This window comes from Caloenas nicobarica, chromosome 23, assembly GCF_036013445.1.
Source record: "Caloenas nicobarica isolate bCalNic1 chromosome 23, bCalNic1.hap1, whole genome shotgun sequence".
Classification (NCBI taxonomy): Eukaryota; Metazoa; Chordata; class Aves; order Columbiformes; family Columbidae; genus Caloenas; species Caloenas nicobarica.
The window spans coordinates 3,522,450-3,546,704 of NC_088267.1; the positions used below are offsets into that span (position 1 = coordinate 3,522,450).

Genomic DNA, 24,255 nt, shown 5'->3' on the forward strand with positions numbered 1-24,255 from the left:
AATGGAGGCGAGAGGCGGGGCTTCCGGGGCAGCTCTGGGCAGCCGTTGGCTGTTTGCGGGGCTGGGCGTGGCTGCGGCAGCGCGCGAAGACTTGAAGCGGTTTCCTACGCGGTTGTCTGGCGGGAGCGCTGGGGTTGTGCCGGGCTGTGTCGGCCGGGGCCATGGCGGCGGCAGCGGCCCTTGTTGAGGTGAGCCTTGTCGTTCTGCTCTGCATAGCCGGCTGGTGGCGGCGGCGGCGGCAGCTCGCGGCCTTGGATCTCCTCAGGCTGTGGTGTGGCGGAGGGTCGGGAAGGGTAGCGGGGAGCAGGGTGGTGGCTGCGGCGGTGCTAACGGCGCCTCCTCGGCCGCCCCTGAGGCCGGGCAGTACCGCGCCGTCACCGGCCTCGCTCCGTGCTGACTACACTTCCCAGCGTGCCTGGCGGCCGTTCTTCCGCCTTGCGCCCGCGGTGCATGCTGGGAAGGCTGTCAGCGGCCTATCCCCGTGCGCGCGGTGCATGCTGGGGGGCGCGGGCGCGGTGCACGCCGGGAAGGGTCCCAATTTAATTGATTTAGGCGACCTGCAGATGTGGGAGAATTAAGTTTGATGTTTCTAATTATCCTTTTCATTCTAATGGGTTTGAATAATAATCACTGGAGATTGGTCCGTATACTGATTGTTCCGCGTGCAAACTCACCTTTAAATACTAATAAAGGTTGATGTAATCTCACTTTATATAAATACCAGTTAATTCTTAAAATATAACGACAATGGATGTGTATCAATCATGTACGAGGGGTTACCCGCGCTTCTGGAGTGAAGCCAGACGCTGAAAGTCATTACCACGTGAACAACGCTTATCACAGTGAGGAAAATTTGATTTTGCTTTGTAGCTTCCGTTAGAAGATTTGAATCCAGAGGCGCAGAAAAGCCCCGACAGCGACTCGGACAGCGGGCAGGGCAGCTGCGAAACGGCCTCTCCGGGGCACTGCACCCCGGGGACAGCGGCGCTGGAGGACAGAGGTCGGTGCGTTGTGCTGGGTGTTGCCCTGAGCAGCGCGTTTCTTGTTTATAAATACCTTTTTACATAGCTTGACCTATATGAATCCAAACTGCCTTTCTTGTTGCTGAGAACATGGGTAGACGTTTGTAAATCTCTGACACGTGGGGTGGTTTTTTTTTGAGGTACAGAAAGGGAAAAGTGGGATGTGAGTGTCTTAATGGCTTATTTCCTGTCTTTTTATGATTCGCTTAATTTATGTACATATTTAGTTACTTACTGTGGGTTTTTTTATTATTCCAAGGCAAGTCACTTGTCTATGGGTAAAGGATTTTCTGGTTTGCCTTTTTTTTTTTAAAGGTTAAAACCCTATAACATCCATTTGGGTCAATTATATATTGTGCTACAGGGAGAACTGGATTTTGAAAATGAATGCAAGCTAATTTGCTATAGATGATATCTGTAAAATTCAACAGATTTGTAATTTTACCTTTGACTGTTTGTTAATTAACTTGTGGAAATCTCCTCTCTATTGCATGCATAATTTCTTTTAATATGTTTTGTCAGATTCAGAGGAAGAGATTTTTGTACGTAAAAAAGCAAAAAGCAAGAAGGTCTTTCAAGACAGTGAGAGCGAAGATGGAGAGGATGGTGGCTCTTTTGTGCAGAACGATGCATTGGGTGGAGACGAGGAAAACGAGGAGGAAAAAGAGAATATTACCACTCAGAGGAACAAGAAATCTCATCGGATTCGCCGGGGTCTGCTAGATAGTGATGACAGTGACGCTGGTGACCAATTGCAGGTTGAAAACCTTGAAACGAGCCAAAAGTCTGGCTTGCTAGAGAATGAGCCGCAAGAAGAGAGACCCCTAAAATCTGGGAAGAAGTACAGAAAACATAAACAACATGAAGAGGATTTTGAAGAAGAGACGGCAAAAAAAGCTGTAGGAAAATCTAGAAGAAGAAAGGAGAAGGAGAGAAGAATTGAGTCCCTTAAAGAGCTGAAAAAGGAAAAGAAGCCTAGAGCAGAGGTATATATTTTGGCACAAAATCACAGATGTTTTCTCCACCAAGTTAAATTTATTGCTGCAGGTGGTTGTCATGTTCCAGTGCTTCGGCTCTCCCAGTGCCTGCGTTCCTGTAGCAGGTGTGGAACCCAGGTGGAAAGTGTTTGAGTTTTTGGGTTCCTTGAGGTTTGCTACGTGCACAAACGTTTTCGATTGGTGTTGCAGCTGGATTAAAGATGGCATCTGGAATGAATCACACTAATACTTTATTCTTATGGCAAGCAGGTAGATGGTGGCGAGACGTATCCGTTTAATGACAGCGGATGTCTTCTCAATGACAAAGAGCTTTTTGATAATGGCTTAGAAGAGGAAAACGATTCCCCCCCAGAGGATGAAGAGTCAATAGAATCAATACGAGAGGCAGTGAAAAACAAAATAAAAGAATATAAGGTAACATTTGATAGTGATGCAAGATTATTGGTGATTAGTGGGAAGTATTGTACCTGAGCATGTTGCGCTTCTACTGCTGTGACAGAGGAGAGAATATTCCTCTGCTTTTTGTTCTTAAGGATGGAGCGATGTTGTTTGGAAAGTTGTGAAGATAATGCTACAGTAGAAGCTTTGAAAATCTACCATAAGTATTATGCGGGATTTGTGTTGGTTTATGAGAATATTTCCTGGTTTTGCTGACCAGTGATGATTTGTGCAATTATTTTTTCCCTTTGCTTTGTTTGCCCTTGGTAGTGTCTGTGTATCTAGACAAATAAATGAATCTCTTTTGATGCACTGTAGAACAAAGAACGGTTTTCTGAGGGAGAAGGCTACAAACGTGTATTTGATGATGAGAATGAGGAACCTGTATTAAAAGAACCAAAAAGGAAGGTGAAGTATTCTTTTTAAAGCTCTGTTGTTTGTTGTAGTGACTCAAATGTTTTTTGTATGCACACTGTCCAATGTTTTTGTTGATTTGCTATTTTTAATCTTTTTTTTTTTTAATCTGGCTGCTTTATTCTGGCTCCTTTCTGCTTAAAAGGGAAAAATAATCTGTTTAGAAAGTATAGATAGAGTCCTATATTTTGTTTTCTAACTTCAGATTCCTTTTCTTTCCTTAAGGAGCGGAAAGCAGCAAGGTTAAGTAAAGAAGCCATTAAGCAACTACATAGTGAGACCCAACGACTTATTAGAGGTAAAACTTAAATTCTTTGTATAAAATACAAGTAAAATAAATGCATGCCTCGGATGACATTTTAGTTTTTCTTTCACCTCATTTCTCTGGTAGAATCATCTGTGTCTCTCCCATATCACGTGCCTGAGACCAAAAGCATTCATGACTTCTTCAAGCGAAGACCTCGACCGATATGCCAAGGAAATGCGATGGCATTGCTGAAGTAAGGACTTAAACCTTCCTTGTATTTTTTCATAAATTCTAAGGATATCCCAGTTTTGCTTTTGAGGCTAAGCAGACTTTTGCAGGCTGCAGGCGTTGTATGATGTACGCGCCTGTGCTGCGTGCAGTCACATCCCATTTCTGGTTTCATTTTAGCTGTTGCTTGGGCTGGGAAGTTTTATTAAGAAACTTTCTTTGGCTTCTTTAATTCCGTGAACACCTGGAGCGTGTCGCTGTTAACATGAGGCAGTGCTGCTCCCCAGATGAAGTAACGTGCTCATGCAAAGTTACTTTAATGTGGTTTAGACTGGGCTATTGGACTTGGGCTATTTCTTCTTTTGCCTGATGTGTAGTGAAATACTTCAGCTACTGTTGTCACAAAATCTCTCAGGAATTTTATACTGTGATAATGTAACCAACTAGTACAAACTCTACACCACTCTACGCTTCAGCTTCCTTATCTCCTCAAGACGAAGTTTTCAAGACTTCTTCCCCTCTTCCTACACATTCATGACAATAACTAGAAAGTTATTTCTTTCTCTCTGAGTTTGTTCTCAACCTCTTCTCCCCTTCTACAACAGCCACGGCTGATATATTTCTTTCTGCCTTCATTAGGTCCACTAAATACCAGCTATCCCTAGATGAAGAATCTGCGGACACGAAGAACGTGAGCATGGATTGCAAAGATGGGCGAGCGGAAGGTGATCAACCAGCAGCTAATGAACCAGAAAGGAGCCTTGGTGGAGATGTTGAATCTGCTGCAAACGAGCCTCGTGTTGATGTGGGGAAGACCTTGGCAGAAAACGGTGCGGAAAAGCACAGGGACGACAGCGATGATTCTCACACCATTGGGACTGGTAATAGCGCAGAACAGCAGCAGCACTCTGACTTCCCAAGCGCTGATTGCGGGGAACAAAAAGAGAATGAAATTCCTCCAGCAGCTGGAGGAGATGCCCTTGAGCAAAGAGATGAAACGGCACTAGAATCAGAATGTGAAAAAAGCTGTCGGCAAGTGGGGGCTGGATCGGTGGCACAGCCTGAAAAAGTGAGGAAATCCAAGTTGGAGAAACTCCGCGAACTGGGAATAGACCTGACCATCAAGCCAAGGATCTGCTCTGGTGATGAATCCTTCATTAACCTCGATGAATCTGAATCAAATAAAGGTATTGCTTTTCTTGTTGTCATCCTGTCAGGGCTGTCCGAGTAAGCAGAGTTCATCTGACTTTGACTGGAAAGTCCCTGAGAGACATTTGGGTGACAGAACGGTCAGGCGCGTTCTCTTACTCGCACAGATTCTTTCCTTTGACAAAAAATCACCTACTCTTGATAAAGCTTTAACACTCAATGCTTTTAAATGCTATCAAATGAATTTAATTTGCATTTTGAAACTTAATTCATATGTATTTTAAAGAATTAGAAGCCTTGAAAGAACGTTTCTTGAAGCACACTCTTCAAACGTCGAAAGCCAAAGCTGAAAGGACCATAAACATGCCCATTATTCGTAAGGAGACGACGTCCGAAGGCAAAGAGGAGCTGAGAGCTGACGTGGTGCCCGTGGTGTTGGCTGCGGAGACCTTGGGCGACACCGGCCCCGCCAAGCCAGGTGGGTGCAGGAGGAGAAATAGCGATGGTTGAACCAGAAAACACTTTGTCTGCTTTTTCTCTCATTTCTCCCTTTCCCCACACTGCCCGATAAAACACACACGAGGGATCTTCATCTCTAAAGTAGGGTCTCACTAGCGGGTAGCCCTGTTTTTACAAAAGAATCTCGATAAACCTCTTAAATAGCACTGGCCGGTGTAGAACAGCCTTAGTCAGATCTGGTTCTATGGGCACACGTTATTTTTAGCGGCTTTTTAATTATTTCATGTGTCGTAGCGCGTCTGCCCCTGGCAGTTGGATGCTTTTGTTCCCAAGAGGCGCGGCGGAGACAGACCCTGTGTGCATTCTGAGCGCTGCTTGGGTGGATAATGAGGCATCTTGATAATTCACGAGGCTCTGCGCTCTCTCTAAATCGAGCTCTTGGAAACCAACTGCAGCTCTCGCAGCTGGCAGATCAATTAAAAAAAAAAAAAATTCAAACCAAGTAATTTTTAAATTCCCTTTTAAAGTGCGTAGTTACGTTGGGTTGGATGCTTGAAGGCAATGAAGTGAAGGATTCGCTGTGGTTCGTCTCGGATATTCTCGTGTTCATTTCTGGCCAGGTGAGAAGCTGCAGGCGCTGAAGGCGAAACTCCAGGAGGCCATGAAGCTGCGCAGGACGGAGGAACGCCAGAAGCGGCAAGCGCTGTTTAAACTGGATAACGAGGAAATGTTGGAGGAAGATGAAGAGGAGGAGGAGGAAGAGATGACGGATGAGTCGGAGGAAGAGGAAGAAGGTGATCATGAGGTCTGTATGCAACATTTTTACATAATCTAGCCAGTTTCTCAATTCTGTGGCCTCTCCTCAGTGAAATTAGGCTTTTGTACACTATTAATATTCGGAAAATTGCCAAGAATTCTTCCTAGAAGCTAAAAAATTGCTACAGTTAGCATGTTCGAGTTTCAAGCACCTATGTTGGTTGCTTCAAAGTGGAATGGTGCGTGTAAGAACAGTGAATGTCACTCAGCTTCATCCTCCATATATTTTCTTGAAGTATGCAAGGAATTTGACGGATCAAAGCAATAATCACCATATCTGCTATGTTTGGGGATGCTTTTTAGAATGTGGAATTTCTGCTTGGCGAAGCAGAGGAAGATAATGAAGATATAGAAGAGAAACAAGTTGAAGATGGTGATAAAGAAAGCGACAAAGAATCAGTTGATGGGGACAAGCTGGAGAAACCTGGGCACTGTGATTCTGTTCCCAAACCACCGTCAACAGAGTCTACATTGATGCTTTTTAAGGACAGCTCCTCAAAAATGGGGTAAATAAACCAAGTTTTAAAAATGGTGCCTGGACAATTTTAAATTTGATCAATACTTTCAGATGTTTTGACTTAAAGTACTTTTTATAAGTATTTTTTTCTGTCTTGTTCCAGTAGTTATATGTGCATTCATATATATTTCCTTTAAAAAACTTAATGACTGTAATTATTTAGTGGTATCATCTGTTTCTTAATCAAAGCGTATTACATGTATTTTTGTATGTTACCTTGTTTTTTGCAGTTAGGTTTGACAGAAAATAGCAATTAATCTTGTATATATTAGCAAATACATTTTATGTCATTAATTGCAGATATTCTCTTCCTGATGAGAAACTTGAAATGGAAGAAGCTGCAGACAAAGGACCTACCAAGTTAGGTAAAGTAGAACCATTATTGTAGCTATCATTTCTGTCTGGGTTTGGTATTCAATATTTTTGGTATTTCATCATCTGTATAGTTGTACAGTATGACTATAGAAGTTTAGATAGATGGAAGAAATGGGAGGGCTTGAAAAAAACTAGGGGAAAATAAACTTCAAAATGATACTGGAAAAAATACAGGAACAGTCAGAAATCAAGATGAAATTCAGTAAAAAAGTGCAATATGCCTCTGTGAAGAATGAAATCCAGCCTGGGCACAGAATATTGAATTCTTAGCAAGGCGTTGGTGTTGCAGAACAGTATCTTGAGGTTTTACTGGATCACCAAAAGAGAAGTTGTGCACTCTATTTCAATATTTATTTTCTTTTCAGAGGATGATGACTCATTTTCTCTGCCAACGCTGGCAAAAGACAACAGCCATAACAGCAGCTTTGAGCTGATCGGCTCCATGATTCCATCCTATCAACCCTGTAACAAACAGATGTCACGCGGAGGGAACTTTTTATCTGCAGCAGGAGGTTTCAGGTCACCTTCCCCAGGTTTTTTCAAAACAAGCTTTATCAGCTCGGCTTCCAAGGTAAGGTTCTCAGTCCTGTTCCCATCACATACTAACAATTGTGTTAATAGCAGTAGTGAATAAGTATGTTTTGTCCTGACTGTAATATCTATCAAAAAGATAATACCAGAGGCAGCATCTAGCCAAGTGCTTGTGTACGAGTAAGATTTCAGAAAAGCCAACTGTCCCTGGAGTTTCAAATGTCTCCACATTGGAATCGATAAAAATGACATGATAAAAACTTACATTCTAAAACATCAAAGAAAAGATGCTGTCATCTGGGTTTGATATCTAAAATATGTGCATCATAAATATTTTTTTAAGCGTAGTTACGTGGGCTACACAATGTCTGATGTCAGTGAACTCCTGTGATTTATCAGGGCAGTGGGGACATACTTGACACTTGCGTCATGTTAATCCTTTAAAATAGTTTTATCCCGTTCTTCCTTTTGGCTGCTAGAATTGCAAAATGAATAACTTGTATATTTTTGCATTCCTTTGGCTAGAGCTCAGGAAAGGCGTCTGAGCCCTCTCTTCCCATAGAAGATTCCCAGGACCTGTATAACGCCTCCCCTGAGCCGAAGAGTTTATTTCCAGGGGCTGGGGAGTCACAGTTTCAATTTTCTCTAGAAGATGACACTCAGAGCCAGCTGCTTGATGCAGATGGGTAAGTAGTAGTTGTAAAGGATGGTGGTTTGTGCCCTTTAACAGAACTAGGACATACAGATCAGCAAGCTTTTTCTAACTACAGCCTTTCTTTCAGGTTCTTGAATGTTGGACAACACAGGAATAAATACCAGTCCTCAAAGCACCAGCTGACTCTGGCCAGTATGGATGAGAACGCGATGGACGCCAACATGGATGAATTGCTGGACTTGTGTTCTGGGCAGTTCAGCAGTCAAGCTGAACACACACCAAACACCAGCAGCAACAAAAAGCAGAACATGGAAGAATTGCTTCATCTTTGCTCAGGAAAATTCACGTCTCAGAGTAGGTCCTGAATTCTGTTGTCAGCTTTGCTGCTTACTTGAGTTATAAGCTTTACACTAAGGAACCATTTAGTTCTGGGCACTAATGCAGAACATGGAACTTCTGAGAGCTCTCACACTTTAGCATGCTGGCTGTCATTTCTATCTCCTAAGTTGCCATCTTACTACTTTTTGTAGCAGGTTCTCCAACGTGGGCATCTTCTGTGTCTTCCAAGGCAGAAAAAGACAGTGACATAGAAGATCCGATGGCAGAAGCTCTGGCACTTTGTTCAGGCTCCTTTCCCACAGACAAGTTAGTAGTATTCTTCCTAAAATTTGCAGAAGCTTGTAGTGACAAGCTTGTTTTGTCTTGTTTTACTCTTAATGTGTTTTCTTCTTTGACATCAATTCCAAGTGCTGTAAGCAAAAGCGTGGCCTGTTTTGGAGGTGAAGGGAGAGGAATATTGCAGACTGCTCAGCAATCACTCCAAACTGGTAGCATGTACTGTTTCCCACAGCTACTGTGAAGGGAAATTCTTCTTTGTCTTTCACTGATAGTGAAGGAAATGTTGAAGAACTGCCATCAAACTGAGAAAAGATTGTCAGAATGTAGGACTTCGGGGTTCTGTTCTGGGCTGTTGCCAAACTACAGGAACGATACCAGGTGGAAGTTGGATACTTGCATTTTTTTCATTCACTTTTCCCATAGGGAAGAGGAAGATGAGGAGGAGCAAGAAGAATTTGGTGATTTTCATCTTGTAACAGATGACAACGCCTTTGACAGTGACGAGGTATGAACTGATGGAGCGAGGCAACCGCTGCAGCATTCTGACTATGAGAACTCCCTTTATCTGCTTAGATTTTTTTTAATATAACCATCAATGCAAAGTATTGTGATTTCCAGAACAAGTTACTGAAACATTTTGAAGAGCAGTGCTTGGATCATTTAAAGTGCCCACTTAATATTATAATAAATTGGATAAGGCATCTTAGCGTCGAAAATGCTCTGAAAAACCTGTGGTGTTTTAGTCTGTGCTTATTGATTGAAGAACAGAAGAAGCTGTCCTTACAAAGCAATCCGCTTTCAGAAATCCCTTAATTTCTGAAAACTTTCTCTTTGACAGAATGAAAAAAGTGGACACAGTGATCCTGAAGAAGTAGAAATTAGCGATGAAGAAGAGGAGCTGCTGAGACACAGATGGAGTGTGAAGAAAAAACTGTAAGTACATATTTTTTGTATCTTGATTGCCAGACAGAATAGAATATTAACAGTGCTAAAAATTTAGTCTGTTATTATTCCCTCCCCAGCATTAATAGCTAATGCTTATACAGCGTTGGCTCTGGTGGTTGTTGTTTTGCTTTGGTGCTGTCAGGTTGCATGAATTTAACTATTTTGCTGCTGAGCTATAGCGGATTTCCGTTATAATTTCCATTGTATGTGGAAATCAAAAGGCCAGGCTGACAGCAACATGGTGTTTTTTTGACCAAAATTACTTAGTCTTTTCAAAAATTAAAAATGAATCATCACTTCTTATTTGGGATAGGTGTTAATTTTATGTCAAAAGAGAAATCTTGCTTTCAGAAGGTCTGTGTGATTATTGGTCTACCAAACCGAACTCTTTAACATTCTTTTACAGAAAACTGCAGGATTTCATGGAAGATGAAGCAGAGCTGTCTGGGAGTGATGTGGGAAGCGAGGATGAATATGATGGCGAAGACCTGAACGAATACGAAGAAGAGATGATTGACGAGGAGCTCCCTAATGAAGTGGAACTAGAAAATCAAATACAGAAATTCCACATGTCAGTGGCAGTATTAGTGTATGTTTTTGCATGTGAAGCCGCGGCTCTGGGGTCTAAGCTGGCCTAACCTGCTCTCTCCCATGCCGGCAGGAAAGCGATGCTGGATGACGACAAGCGCCAGTTACGCTTGTACCAGGAAAGGTACCTGCTGGACGGGGACCTGCACAGCGACGGCCCTGGCAGGACGAGGAGATTCCGCTGGAAAAACATAGGTGCCTTTCTGATCCCTGCTTAATAGATGGGATAGTATATATACTAGTCTGTATTTTATGCCTCTTTTAAAAATTGATACCCAATTATTTCTCTTTTTTTTTTGTCTAGATTATGCTTCACAGGTTGACTTGTTTCAGAGAGATTCAGATAATGATGATGAAAATGAACAGTTTGACGAGACAGAAGTGAAATGGAGGAAAGAGCGTTTTGAACGAGAGCAGTGGCTTCGTGAGCAGGTATTAATTAGCTTCAAGAAAGGCGTCTTGCTCAGTCTCTACCATTGCTGGATGTGAAATTGTTAGTTCCTGAAGTTAAATTCTGGAAAAAATATAATTTATAAATATGTCTTCATTTTTCATTGTGAATTCTGCTCCTTCTCTTCTACAAGTTTTGTACAGAGAGAGGAGCTAATTCAGAAGGAAGAGGAAAGGACTCTGTCTACTCAAAATACCGAATGGAATGTTCCTTCTTAATATGAACGTTTTCAATTTTACAATGTGCCTTCTCTCTGCTACAGAAGGAAAAAAATAAACAGCAGGAGGAGGAGGAAGAAATCGGTGAAGACAGCCAATTCATGAAACTAGCAAAAAAAGTAACTGCCAAGTCCCTGCAGAAAAAAGGTAAGCTCACTTTTTATTCAAGTGACAATCAAGAGCAAGAAAGGTTGGCTGCTGTCAATTCTAAGTTCTTCAGTTCGATATGAAATTTGTATTATTTCCGATGAAGTTCAGAGGCTGACGTGTTCCGCTTTGTGTCTGCAGCCAGCCCAGCGGTGGTGGTACAAGACACAACGCTCTTACCCCGCAGCCCGTTTGAGACGTTCAGACCCACCAGTGACGCCCAGGTCAGGAACGGGGCTGAAAAATGGTATTTCCGAACTGCGTCTGTTCGGTCAACTGACCCCAGATTCTGGCCGTTTCTGGTTTGTGTGGGAGTGAATAACATTTTAGTAGGGAGGAGTTTTTCTGTTAAGAGTAACCTACTGATAAAAGAGCTGTCTTGTTTGTGCGAGTGGTTTAACACAGCATTTCATTGTTCTTCAGGTCAAAAATGGGTCTCTCTTGAACAGACCTACAGCTGTCCTTCAGAAACTGGCAGCGATGTCAGATCTGAATCCAAACGCACCTCGAAATTCAAGGAATTTTGTCTTCCACACGCTTTCCCCAGAAAAGGGTGAAGAGGCAAAGGAGAAATCAAAACTTCAGGTAAAGATTTGTGTGGAATGTGCTGCTGACGTGTAGATTATTTCAATGTACAGGCACTAAGCACTGCCAAGTAGTTAAGAGCATTGCTGCTTAAAGTGTTTTCTGTGATTGTCTAGTATGTGCTCTTGCACCAAATAATTCTCCAGTAATTCAGAATTTAAGCTTTGTGGAGATTTTGTGGATTCTAATGTATCCTGCTCCCCTGCAGGTGAAGAAAAGAGGTCCTGCTGCAGCAATAACATCTCTCGCCAAGCGGCCCAGGGTGGAGAGCACAGAGGAAACGAGTCAAAGCCGAAGCATATTCCAGTACCTGGAGAGCTGAATATCCCTGGTTAGCGCCAGAGGTTCTATCTCGTGTCTTTTGCCAGTTGCGGTTTGTTTTGCAAATCTGCCAGTGATCATCAGGAAGGCGAACAAATCGCTGTACGTTCTGCTGCCGCTTTTTTCACAGGTTCCAGGCATCTCCAGGCAATGGTCTCGTTTATTCCCCTTTGTTTTTTTTTCTCAGTGCTCCGTGACAAATGAGAGCACAAAATCCGTGCTTGGTTTGGAACGAAACGCTAACCTGGTGTTTCCCAGGCATTAAGGAAACTCACACTACGGAACCCTGTCCTCCCAGCATCTCGCGTGTTTCAGTGGTGCTGGTTCCACCTGAAAACACCGTGTGTGTGGCAGGTGTGCTGCAGAAACACTGCAGGTAGCTCAAAGGTATTTCTGCAGCTTTGGGGAAGAAGGTGGCAGCGTTAGCGGTGCCGGGACATGCTGTTTACACTTGCAGTATGAAGGTAGCGCTGCTTTCCTCCCCATGTCTGTCTTTCTCTAAGGTTAAGCATTTATTAGCTTGACATTTTGAGGAGCTTTAATTTATATTTGAAATGTATGCTTTTGAAAAAGTCCCAGTCTTTTATGAGGCAATATGATAAGGATTTCTTTCCATGTTTTTTATTATCGTTCATATTCTTATGCATCCAGATGAATGTCGGTGTGTGGAGAGGGAAGAATGTGAATAACAGATGTGGGAGAGGAAAAAGAAATGTGTCCAGGCTGGTTGGTTGTTTGGATGAGGGACTTGTTTGATTTGTTTTCCCCTACTAAAGACTCTTAAATCATCTGTTGCGTTGTTTTCATGCAAGCTGCGTCCATCCAGGAGAAACCATCCATTTGTGAGCAGTAGTGAGAGGCCTTCTCTGGAATGCAGCAATTAGATAATGAGCCATCGTTCACAAGTATTCTAAATAGTGTGAAAGGAACTTAAGACAGAATACATGACATTTCTGATTGCACGTTGAATGTGTTAGAGACTGGGTACTGGTAAGACAGGCCAGCTCTGTGAGATTAAACCTCTTTCTGGGACTCGATGTCACCTACTTAGATTGTCAACTCTGTCAGAGAACTATTCTAAACTGTACATTTTGTAACATCATAAGCATACACTTGGTGTGCCACGTGTAAAATATTTTACTGTATATTATGTTTATAAAGAATTATGGTACTAGCTGGAGTGCAATTTTACAATAAAACGTTTTTAATTTTGGAGGTAGTTGGAATTAGTTTCACTCAGTTGTGTGTATGTGTGTTAGTTGTTGGTTGTTTGGTGGTTTTTTTTTCTTCAGCACAGATTGACTGGGCAAAAACATTCAAAGCTGCAAAATTTCAGCATCTTCTCGATTTTGTGAGTAACGGCTGCCACTAGAGAGCAGCAAGAGAATGCTCTTCCTCTGGCAAAAGGGACAGGAAGGATGATTAAACCTTGAACTCTACTCTTGACTTCAGAGGAAATTGTTACAGTTTTCCATGTTCTCTGGCATTGCAAAGGATTAAATTTATATAGACCTCTAATTGCTATATTTTTGCATGAGAAGGCTCGGAGAGCACCCTGGGAGGGGTGGCTTTGTCCTGGTGCTCGCGCTGGCCTCTCCTCAGCATCTGCGAGCCACAACCACGGCATTTGTTTTGCTTTTCCCCTTAGAATTTTCCCTTCAAAATGTATTTGGCTTGTTCCAGAGCCAAGAGCGCAAAAATATTGTTGGCCCTGAAGAGCTTATAATTTGAAATGCTTCAGAGTGGGAAGATTTCTGGCTGCTGTTGTTCAGAGGAAATGTTTCCTCTGTTAGAACCTTGCAGGAGCTCGGGGTTTGCTGGATACTGCTGGTAAGCGCTGCGCTGCACCCCGGAAATTCCCCGCTGGGCTTTGGGGTGACCCCCCCTGGTGCCCCTGCTCACTGAGCCCCTCTTCATCCCCCCAGGGCTCCCCCACCCACCTCCTGTCTGGCACATTAACTCGGTTTTGCCTTCTCATTTTCACCTATCGATTCCGCTCGCCCCTCCTGGCACTGAGATGCTGCTGCTGTGCTAACGGGGAGAAAAATCCGCCCCCCTGGTTGCTGCTGGAGGTGCCAGGAGGGGTCTGGCAGGGGGGATTGGCCCCGGCTGGTGACAGGGAAGGGGGACAGGGTGGGAATGGGGGTCCTGGGCTGGAGGACGAGCTCTGAGCTCCTTCCCTCCCTGCTTCTCCCCACTCCTCACATCCTGGGTGATCTCCTGGCAGTTGCAGCTGGTGACGTTCAGTTTTGGCTTTGCCTGAGACGCAAAAATGGCAGCAGCTTGGTAAGACACCAGGGGTTTCATCCCCGTTGGGCAGCTGTAAGAACTGCCCCTCTCCCTGCCTCAGTTTCCCCTACCCGCACGAGGGGCGGGAGGAATAAAACCTGATCCTCGGCTGCACTGCGGGAGCCTCCATGAGAGGAGCTCTGTGATGTCACCTGCTGATTTGCAGAGAAAATGAGCTCTTAGGAACATAAATGACAGTGAAGAAATTAAAGAACAACTTGGCAGCAGAGTCAGGAAGGGCCCTGGGTGTGTGTGAAAGGTTGGCATTGCAGACACGTTCAGAATCGGAGCTTCCGCCACCACACGCCTCCTCGGGGGCTCAAGGTACTCGCTGAATTATGTTTTCTTTTCCCTTTTTTTTTTTTTTTTTCCCTTTTTGCCAAGAGACTGAAAGGGAGCGAGGAAAAAAAAAACAAAACAAAACACACAAAACCCCACAACTATTTGTTTGTCTTGTCTAATTTAATTTATGTTATTTATCAAACAGACAGGTTATTTGGGAAACCAGATGGATCCAGGCTAAAATCATCTGTATTTCCAGCATGTGGAAAATTCTGTCCGAGTGGACACACGAGAAGCGTGCGGTGTGTTTGCGGTGCGGTGTGTTTGCGGTGCGGTGTGTTTGCAGTGCACCGCTCGTGTGAGCGGCTGCACCTCGTCTGTCCTGGAACCTTCATCAGTCGTCCCAGACCCGACATGAGCGTTAAAGGACAAAAAGCCCCCCAGGCACCCCGGCAAGTGTCCTCCCCAGCAGCCGTGTCACAATTCTTTACCCGCCTCGTTAGCGGGGGTGGCTTTTCTCAGGTTTGGGCCCATGGAAATGTCTCCAGCGCGTGCTCGGTTTTGGAACAGCACAGGTGACATTTGCAGCATCTGCTGCTTTTCGTTTGGGTTCTGCGTTGTCGTAGAAGGAAACGCAGAAGACGGAGCAGCAGGAACGGGCAGGAATGGCCCCAGCCTAACTGAAATGGAGAAGGTAACCCAAAAAATATAGAAATACTATATAAGAATATAGGAAAATGAAAACAAGAGCCCACTATTATTAACAGGTGAGTGCTTTCCTCACTGAGAAGCAAAAATCAAGAGCAGAGAGAGGGAAAAAAAAGCCTTATAGGACTGATAGTGCAAAGGCTGGGTTTATTAGGTGACCTGTAGAGCACAAGTCTCACTCTATATTTACTAGCCATTAATATTAATTACAACATTGCATGTGCTCCGTGTGGACAGATGTTCAGTCCTTGGGGGTTATTATTTTCTCTCGTATCATCCGGAAGCCAAATTTATGGCCAACTCCAGCTATGCTTCTCCAGGCAGCAGAGACCTAAACCAGCTGTAATTAAAGAAAATGCCATAAAAGATTGCGCAGCAGAGGGGAGGGGTGAGAAGCAAATCTTACAGCTTTGCAAGAGATTAATTTTATTTTTATCTAAGTTTTTTTCCCTGCTCCTCAAGGCTGTTCTCACGCAACACACTCTGTGCTGCTTCCCTTACAGTGGCCCAGTGATTTTTCAATATTTGACGATGTTCGTGCACGTGGTGCCGCAGGATCAGCAACCGAGAGGTGTGTTCCCTTTGGAGGGCAAGACGTGCACGCGTTCGCGTGTCCTTGCAGCCACCCAGCATCCTCGAGGCCACGTTTTTCCCAATTTTTTGCAACTAAACACCAGATTAGAGAAACGAAAAAAAGTTTTCCCTTTCTCCATCTTGCTCCCCAGCCTAGTGAGGCTGGATGGGGCAGTTGTGGGGCGGCTCAGTGAGTGTGTGAGATCTTTGGAGAGGAGATAACGTGAGCCCCAAAGTTTGATAACGGCACCCGAGGTGCTGCTGCAAACAGCCCCCAGCCTGACTTGTCGCCCCGTCCCCTTTTGCTGGAAAGGGAAAAGAAAGGAAGGAAGAAAAGCCCCCATCAGACCCAGCATCACCAGGAGCCGCATCCTGCGGGGGGAAGAGCATCGCTCCCAACATCTGCCGGGCCGTTGTTTGTCTCTCGTTCCCGTTCCTGCTCCTCTGCCTTCCCCTCTCCTTTCATCCCTCCAGCTGCACAGGCCTAAAAATAGGGCCAGAGCCGGACTCGATCTGCTCCTCATCCCCTTCCCGGGTGCGGGGACGGGACCTGCTGGTGTCCGGGGTCCCCGGGGGTCCCTGTGCTCAACCCCGAGCATCTCCCGGGCATGGAGCAGGGCGAGCATCACTCTGGCACTTCCCCGTGTCCCCCCGCCCCTTCCCCAAGTCGCTATGAATAAATCATTGTTTTATAAAGGAGAAGCAGATGCTTTTTTTCTTCTTCTTCTTTTTCTTTTTTTTTTTTTTTCTTTTTTTGACGCTCCATCCATCCCCACGCGAGCCCTTTGGCACATGCTCGAACGCGGGAAGCCCCATTGAGGCCCCCGGAGCGCAGCAATTGATACACAGAGCTCCCCAAATCCTATTCAGGGGCCGCTTTTCTGCACGAGCAGCCTCTAACCAGCTCATTCACTGCTCTTTTTGTGCCGGGGTTAAGTGGTTAAGTGTGTGTGCAGCCCATAAAAGGCCTTTACTCCATGAAAAGCTATATTTACATTGTAATCACCAAAGAACTGTTTAGGCAGTCAATAGCGGGGATGGAGAGGGGCGGCGGGGGCTCGGCGGCGTGTCCCCCTGCTCTCCCGCTGAGCCCCCCGCAGCAGCTCGTTTGTGGGATTACGTCCCCCCGCGCCAGCTGCCGGGGGGCCGTGGGGGCCAACGCTCTTTGTCTGGGGCTGGGGGCAGCCCAGGGACCCGACCCGCCGCGGCAGCCAGCATCCTGCATCCCGGTGGCCATGGGACGGCACCCCGGGGTCCCACCGGTCCCCGGTCTGATCCCACACATCGGGATAGGAGCCCCTGTCCCACCACTGACCCCCTGTGCGAAGGGGCTGAGCCCCCGTCAGCCCCTCATTAACAAACCTCCGCTCGTTATCAGCCAGGGCCTTCCCCATACCCCTGTGTGTGAAGTGCAAGCTAAAATTGTATCACTTTAACAAGATTAATTGAACACAGCGAAGAACGGCGAAAGCTAAATTAATTCACCGAGAGCGAGGCGAGGGCTTCCCTTTCTACCAGGAGCAATTTCCACGTAATCAATTAGATGATGTTCCAACCGATATCCCTGTTGGGGAACGTGCCTGTTCTCCCCACATGGGTGTGAATATTCATCACGGCTGCACCTTAAAGAGTAAATACAGTAGAAATCCCCCCAAATTCCCCTGCAAACCCCCACGGGGTTTGCCCAGGAGGGACCAGCACTGGGGTGGCCAGTGGGAATCAGATGGGATGGGATTGGAATGGAAATGGGATTGGATGGGGATATGGATGGGGATGAGGACATGGATGGGAATGGGATGGGGTGGGATGGGAATGGGAATGGAATTGGATGGGGATATGGATGGGAATGGGATGGGAATGGGAATGGAATGGAGATGAGGATGGAGGTGGGATGGGAATGGGATGGGGATGTAGATGGGAATGGGGTGGGATGGGATGGAATGGGACAGGCATGGGAATGGGAAAGGGATGGGGATACGGATGGGGATGGGATGGGAATGGAGATGAGAATGGAGACAAGAATGGGGTGGGATGGAATGGGGTGGGATCGGATGGGAATGGGATGGAATGGGAATGGGTTGGGATGGGAATGGGGGTGCTGCTGCTGGCCACGTGGCAGTGGAGATCCCCGTTGGGATCAGTTGCAGACTGCGCTGATCCCACGGCAAACCGCACAGGGCGAGGTGGCCACTGTCACCAGCCCCTGGGGAGCTGCTGGGGATGTGTGCGCACCAGCACCAGCCCGTGGCCCCACATTGCTGAGCCGCTCGCATCACCACGAGGTTTGGTTTTCCCTCTGGTTTGGCTCCTGCCCGGATTTATCAAAGGCTCTGGAGCAGCGAGTGCCCTTCCTCCCCGGGCCGCGCACATTGTTCAAATTAGTGCCTAAATGAAAGGATATTGTTGGTTCCTGTTGGGAGATAATAACCTCGGTAGCGGAGGGAATTTCACCCATGCAGAGAGAATTTGCCGGGCTGCTCCCGCCAGGACAGCCCCACGCCGGGGTCCGTCTCGCCGGGACCCAAACCGGCTGATGGGAACGGACCTGCCAGGAAGCGGGGCTTTATCTTGGCATGCTGCTCTAATTGCTGAAAACTCTGCTTTCTGACCTCAAAAATGTGCCACCGCTCCCCGACCAGCACAGGGGCACCTGCGGCATGGCGGGGATCGGCACCGACAAGCAGCAGCTGCCGCTCAGACAAGTGCTCCTGTTCCCAAATGCTCTGGGGTTTGGGTTTTCCCTCTTGCTTTCCATCCCTCTGCCTTTTCTCACGGCTTAGGGACATTTAAACCCCACATCGGCCATGGAAAAGGACAAAAGAGGAAGGAAAAGGAACCCAACCCTGGAATTCCAGTGTTTCTATTTTTATTAAAAAGTAGAGGATGTCAAACATAAGGAAAGCGTCCTTTTCGGTTCAAAAGGCGCCTTCTGCTTCAAAGGTCTTTTCTGCTGGGGGGATCCCGGCCAGTACCAGCACAAACCCAGCGATGCCCCAAGCCTTGGCGGGATGTCACCATCGTCCCCAGCAGTGGCAGCTCCGGCAGGTGTGGGTGGCACCGCACAGCTCCCGGTGACACCGGGCCAGGACAGGGGGACGGGGCAGTGGGACCCCCCCAGGACCCCGCTCCCGGCCAGACCCACACCCGGCGTGCAGAGCCCTTGGCCCCCGTCCCACCTGGCTGCAACGTGGGCACTCGGTTAATTGTACACTCAGAATTCTAAATTTTTCAGCCTATTTTGCTCCGGTTGAATTTTAACAGATGTTTTGACTTGTTATAGTTGAAGGGAGAACTGAGAAAAAAAAAAAAAAGTGTTTTTTGATTAGAGTTCTCCAGTGGGGCAGTTTCCACATCAGAAAATCCTGACTATGTGCAATCAAACATTTAATTTCCACGAACGCAATATAAGATGATTCCTTCAGGTTAGAATCTGTTACAGTTATTAATCAAAGCAGAGCAGCTGAAATGAAACCTTTTATCGAATATTGTGACAAAGGGATAAATTAAAGCATTTATGGAATGTATCAGATTTGTGTCCAAGACTGAAATTTCAAAATCCTGAAGTTTTCTGCGTTATGAGGTCCAAATGTGGAGCCTTTCTGCTGCAGGACAAGTGCGCAGCAGTTGGGGGGGCTGCAGGGAGCTGCCCTGAGCCTTTCATCTGCAGGGAGGGAGGGGACGGTCCCATCAAAGAAAAAAATATGTACAGAGTGATTTTCATCCCCAAATCCTCGCAGACAGACAGTTCCACCCCCTGGTGAGCTTTGGCTACGGCCAGACCCAGGGAGCCCCCAGGCTTGGCATGGGGTGTCGCTCGTGGCCGGAGCAGCCGTGGGGACCCCGAAATGGGGACCTGGAGGTGACACCAAGCGACAAGGCTGCCCCGAGCCCCCGGCCGAGGCGGTGAGCGCCCATCCCTCCCCCTTCCTCTCCGGTTCCCAAACAATTTCCTAATCAGAGCTTTCTGTCTGGAGTTTATTAGTGATTCACAAGCCAAGAGGAAATGGTGATTTTTGGGTCCCGGGCTGCTGGAAGGGGTGGAGCTGCCGTCAATATTCCCCGTTTGTAGCTCTGCAGCCGATAAACCCCAGAGGAAACGTCTGCGAGACCCCAGCTTCGCTCTCTTGGCAGAGCCCCCTCTCCCAAACCAAGATCAGCCCCAGGTTTGGGAGTCAGGACAGCAAAAAGGAAGGAGGTCTGGGCAGGAGGTTTCTCCCCGGACACAGGGGTTTGGTGAGGGGGGTCTCTGATGGGGCCGCGTGTCCCTGGGGCAGAGCTGGGTCCCCGTCACCGATGCCTTGTCCCTTCCTTCTCTGCTGGGCTCTCTGGCCGCGCAGCCCCTTCCTCCTCCTCCTCCTCCTCCTCCCCCCAGCACCATCCCAGGGTTGACCCTCAGGCCTGGGGGGGGCTTTGCCCCCCAGTCCCGTGCAAATGTTCTGGCCTCCATGGGATTCCTGGCTCCTCTGAAATCCAATCTGGCTGTGGATTCCTGGCATTTTTCACCAAATACAGCGCATCCGTCACTGCCTTTGAGTCTGATCGAAATATGGTTTGTTTTACAGGTAGACGGCAGGGAGCGGGGACCAGCCCGGTGCCGGGGCTGCGGGGCACCCGGATCCAGCCCCCTCCAACCCCTTCCCCTGCCCTGGAGGGGAGTTTTCCCCAAAAATCCCCATAGGAAATGCAGACGGGGATGCTGCATGTGAGGGCACCGCAGGACAGGAATGGGGATGGGGATGGGGATGGGGATGGGGATGGGGACGGGGATGGGGACGGGGATGGGAATGGGGATGGGGATGGGGATGGGGACGGGGACAGGGATGGGGACGGGGAAGGGGATGGGGACGGGGACAGGGATGGGGATGGGGATGGGGATGGGGACAGGAATGGGGATGGGGATGGGGATGGGGACGGGGATGGGGACGGGGATGGGGACGGGGATGGGGATGGGGATGGGGATGGGGATGGGGACGGGGATGGGGACGGGGATGGGAATGGGGATGGGGATGGGGATGGGGACGGGGACAGGGATGGGGACGGGGAAGGGGATGGGGACGGGGACAGGGATGGGGATGGGGATGGGGACGGGGACAGGAATGGGGATGGGGATGGGGATGGGGACGGGGATGGGGACGGGGATGGGGACGGGGATGGGGATGGGGATGGGGATGGGGATGGGGATGGGGACAGGGATGGGGATGGGGACGGGGACAGGAATGGGGACGGGGATGGGGATGGGGACGGGGATGGGAATGGGGATGGGGATGGGGATGGGGATGGGGATGGGGACGGGAATGGGGATGGGGATGGGGACGGGGATGGGGATGGGGACGGGAATGGGGACGGGGATGGGGATGGGGACGGGGATGGGGATGGGAACGGGGATGGGAATGGGGACGGGGATGGGGATGGGGACAGGGATGGGGATGGGGACGGGGACAGGAATGGGGACGGGGACGGGAATGGGGACGGGGATGGGGATGGGGATGGGGAAGGGGATGGGGATGGGGATGGGGATGGGGACGGGAATGGGGATGGGGATGGGGATAGGGATGGGGATGGGGATGGGGACGGGGATGGGGATAGGGATGGGGATGGGGATGGGGACGGGAATGGGGATGGGGACGGGGATGGGGATGGGGACAGGGCTGAGGACAGAGCAGGGCCAGGCTGTCAGTGACACTCAGCTCCGCCACCCCCTCGGAGGCTGGTGGCTTTGCCGTCCCCTCCCCGGCGAGGAGCCCCAGCACTCGCACAGCCCGGGGTTGCTTTTTCTTCCCTCAGCCTACAAAAATGACCGACATCTACAAAAATAGGAGTGTTGTTTTTAAATGTTGTGAGGCCAAGAGGAGAAACCCTTTATAGCATCCTCCTCCTCCCTCCATCAGCAGGACCTGCCAGTGCTCTTGACATTGGGTTTTGCAGCCCCAAACCCACAGTGTGACGGTCCCGGTGGCTCCTAGGCCCACGGACCACCTCGGTCCCCAAGCCGCAGCTGTGCCAAGCCCGTCACATCTGGGGACACAGCACGGCCACGCCACCCGGAGCCATCGGTCCACGGCATCCCCCGTGGCCACGTCTTTGATGCTCGGCCCCGGTTTCTGCTGAGAGCTGCTCCCGCCCGGCCACAGGCTCCCCGGGGACCCCCCGAACCCCCCCCTCGTATTTACCCAAACATGTTTACAATTACGGCGATGGCCGAGGAGCCAGTGGCCGCGCAGCCGGGCCGAGTCAGCGGCGGGGCAGCCTGGGCTTGGGGGTCAACATGCTGTTTACTTTAATTTCTCTGAGAGCTTTTTGGGAGATTTCCCTTCTCCGTTATTAAACTCAGATGAGCCGCTGGGGAGGTTAGGTCGCATGTGGTTCATGGCATTTTTTTCTTTTGTAATTTTTTTTCCTTTTTTTTTTTTTTTTTAATTTCTGCAATGTTTCACCCTTAACTCTTTCAGGATGGGTTCCCCATCTTGGGTGCAAGGGGGGTCCCACAGCCAGGCTGCACCCAGGGTCCCAGGGACCTGCTTTGGTGGAGAAATTTGGCGGCGGTGGCTTCTGGAGGGGTTCTGAGGGGTCACCCCAGCACCCTTCTCCCCTCTGAGCCCCGAGGTGCACCGGGACACCCACCTCTGAAACCCCAGTGCATCAGATCCTGCACTCAGTCTTCTTAAATGAGTTTTAATTTCCTGGAGAGAGAGCTTTTAATTTATTTCTGGAACAAAGTGGGGGAAGGGGAGGGGAAGATGACTCTGAAATCCGTTGCAAACCCCCCTCCACCTCCAAACCTTGCCTTTCCCCCTGTCCCTGAAGGGATCAGCGCAGCCATCCCCGTGTCCCCACGTCCCCTCTCCTGCACCCCAAGCTGTCCCTGCTGGCAGCGTCTTTGGGCTGAGGAGCAGCTGAGGGGGCGCAACTTTGCGGGGAAATGGGGCTGTTTTCATTGCAAGCAGCAAATCCCTCTGGTCCGCATCAGATACAGATAATCCCAGGACTAGGGCTGCTGGGCAGAACCTGAGCTAAACCTGTGCAAAACCAACCCCAGCGAGACCGACCCCTGCACCCGCTGCTCCCAGCTCCCTCCGGGAAGCCGGCACCCACCCGGCTCCCACCGGTTGGGGGAGGAAACCCCCAAAATCCAGGGGAGGGTCCCGCCAGCGGAGCCGGAGCCGAGGCAGCGGGTCTGTGGCTGCTCCAGCACGTCAACCCCGACCGGCCCCGCGGGCATCACTGGGCTGGGGATGAGTAAACCCAGAGAGGAGCAAACCTGCTCCTGCCCCGCCAGCCAAACCTGGGCTGAGCTTGGAGTTTGCTTTTGCTCGTTGAAGTGTAAACCAGTGGTGAAAAGGGCCTGTTTTCAGATGCGCCTCCTCTCAGTAAATGGGAGGAGAAGGTCCCTGAACGGATGAAACTTTCCTCCTAGCTCTTGGTCACAAATATCTTGTTTCAATTCGAGCGCTAACAAGCAGCACCAACAAGTAAACACTCAGCTCAGGGCAGAGCAGAGCTGAGCCCATTGTTTGGACAAACTTTTTTCTTTCCTGCCCGACATGTCTTAAGCCGGTTTCTGCCTTTCCTGTGTGACAGGAAGGTTTTGTTTCTTTAATCTCAGGCTTTCCTAGGAGGAGTGCTGCAGTCGCAGCGCCCTGGGTACAGCTCTCGGTCCCACCTCATGGATTTCTTCTTGATGGAGGTGTCGAAGCCTTTGGGGCTGGAGCAGCCCGGAGCAGGAGAGGCTGCCTAGGGGCCTGTCAGGCAGATGGGAAGTTAAAAGAACTTATTTTTCACTTATTAGCCTTATTCCACTGCTCTGAATCCTTGCAATATCAGGGGGGAACATCTGCTCTCAGCATTTCTCCCCACCATCCCACCTCCCACAGTCTGGAGCTTTGGAGAGGATCTTTGTCCACTCCGAAAGCACATTCATCCCCTCTTCTTCCTTCGGGCAGTGCTGAGTCCTCCATGGGTGAGACTCTCTTTGGGCAGGGTGGGTTGGGGGGCAGAGCCCGCGGGATGATGGTGCTGTGCTCATGCCACGTCCATCCCGAGCTCCCATGGGATGCTGGCGATGGCCACATCAGCTGGACTCAGCGGGACATGAGACCGTCCCTGACCAGGGCAGCTCTGCGAGTAACGGGGGGTCTGCGGCACCCCGGCTGCCCCCGCCCCGGCTCCCAGGCCTCATTGCCGTGCATCCCCCCCCAGCCCCACAAAGCCTCTTTATCTCCCAAAACACTCATGGTGCTTCATGTGACCCGCGGCGCTCGTGGGAGCCGTTTGATGTTGCTGAGCCTTTTCCTTTCCCAGCGCACGGACACCCTGGCTCTGGGTGAGGGGAATAAAGGCCCCGTTGAGCGTGGGGTTCCCGCCGCCCCCCTCGTCCCTGCGGGGACCTGCTGAGGCTCACGGGACCGACAGGGCCGGAGCTGGGAAGGAGCCGGGGTGTCTGGACCCCGGGTGACACCCACGGGGGGTGCACCCACACGCATCCCAGCCCGGTGCACAGCCCCACTCCCACCCTGCGCCAGGCTGTGGCTGACGGGGGGCTCCCGCCCGACGCCCCCTGCCCCCAGGAGCCTCTCCCACGCGCGGGCTGACACGGGTGGGAATTTCCCCTTTCCCCCTCCCAGGCCGGGCAGACACGCAGGGATTTCCCGCGGGATGCCGTGGCTGCATCCAGCGGCACGGCG

The 24,255-nt window shown here is 49.1% G+C and overlaps 1 protein-coding gene and 1 long non-coding RNA gene across 2 annotated transcripts; both read left to right on the forward strand.

The window, feature by feature from the left end:
• The first annotated feature begins 161 nt into the window (after window positions 1-161).
• CLSPN (claspin) lies at window positions 162-11,853 on the forward strand. Its single transcript, XM_065650673.1, has 25 exons — window positions 162-188; window positions 871-1,000; window positions 1,545-2,008; window positions 2,267-2,434; window positions 2,777-2,866; window positions 3,098-3,170; window positions 3,264-3,372; window positions 3,987-4,534; window positions 4,783-4,974; window positions 5,576-5,760; window positions 6,075-6,277; window positions 6,589-6,653; window positions 7,029-7,234; window positions 7,720-7,880; window positions 7,977-8,203; window positions 8,380-8,494; window positions 8,891-8,972; window positions 9,306-9,400; window positions 9,819-9,983; window positions 10,074-10,195; window positions 10,305-10,432; window positions 10,714-10,816; window positions 10,958-11,040; window positions 11,240-11,401; window positions 11,610-11,853. Exons 1-25 carry the CDS (start codon window positions 162-164, stop codon window positions 11,721-11,723), a joined length of 4,017 nt encoding a protein of 1,338 aa, XP_065506745.1. The 3' UTR covers window positions 11,724-11,853.
• Window positions 11,854-14,351: 2,498 nt separating this feature from the next.
• LOC135997832 (uncharacterized) lies at window positions 14,352-16,223 on the forward strand. Its single transcript, XR_010607485.1, has 3 exons — window positions 14,352-14,987; window positions 15,505-15,572; window positions 15,888-16,223. It is a non-coding gene; the product is annotated as an uncharacterized LOC135997832 (long non-coding RNA).
• The last annotated feature ends 8,032 nt before the right edge of the window (window positions 16,224-24,255 follow it).

What these genes read in the sequence shown, in the direction of transcription:
- CLSPN (XM_065650673.1), top strand. Translation starts at nt 162, where the DNA reads ATGGCGGCGGCAGCGGCCCTTGTTGAG. An exon ending in AGGAAAATTCACGTCTCAGA is followed by an intron (nt 8,204 to 8,379) that starts GTAGGTCCTGAA and finishes TACTTTTTGTAG; the next exon opens with CAGGTTCTCCAACGTGGGCA. An exon ending in CAAGTCCCTGCAGAAAAAAG is followed by an intron (nt 10,817 to 10,957) that starts GTAAGCTCACTT and finishes TTGTGTCTGCAG; the next exon opens with CCAGCCCAGCGGTGGTGGTA.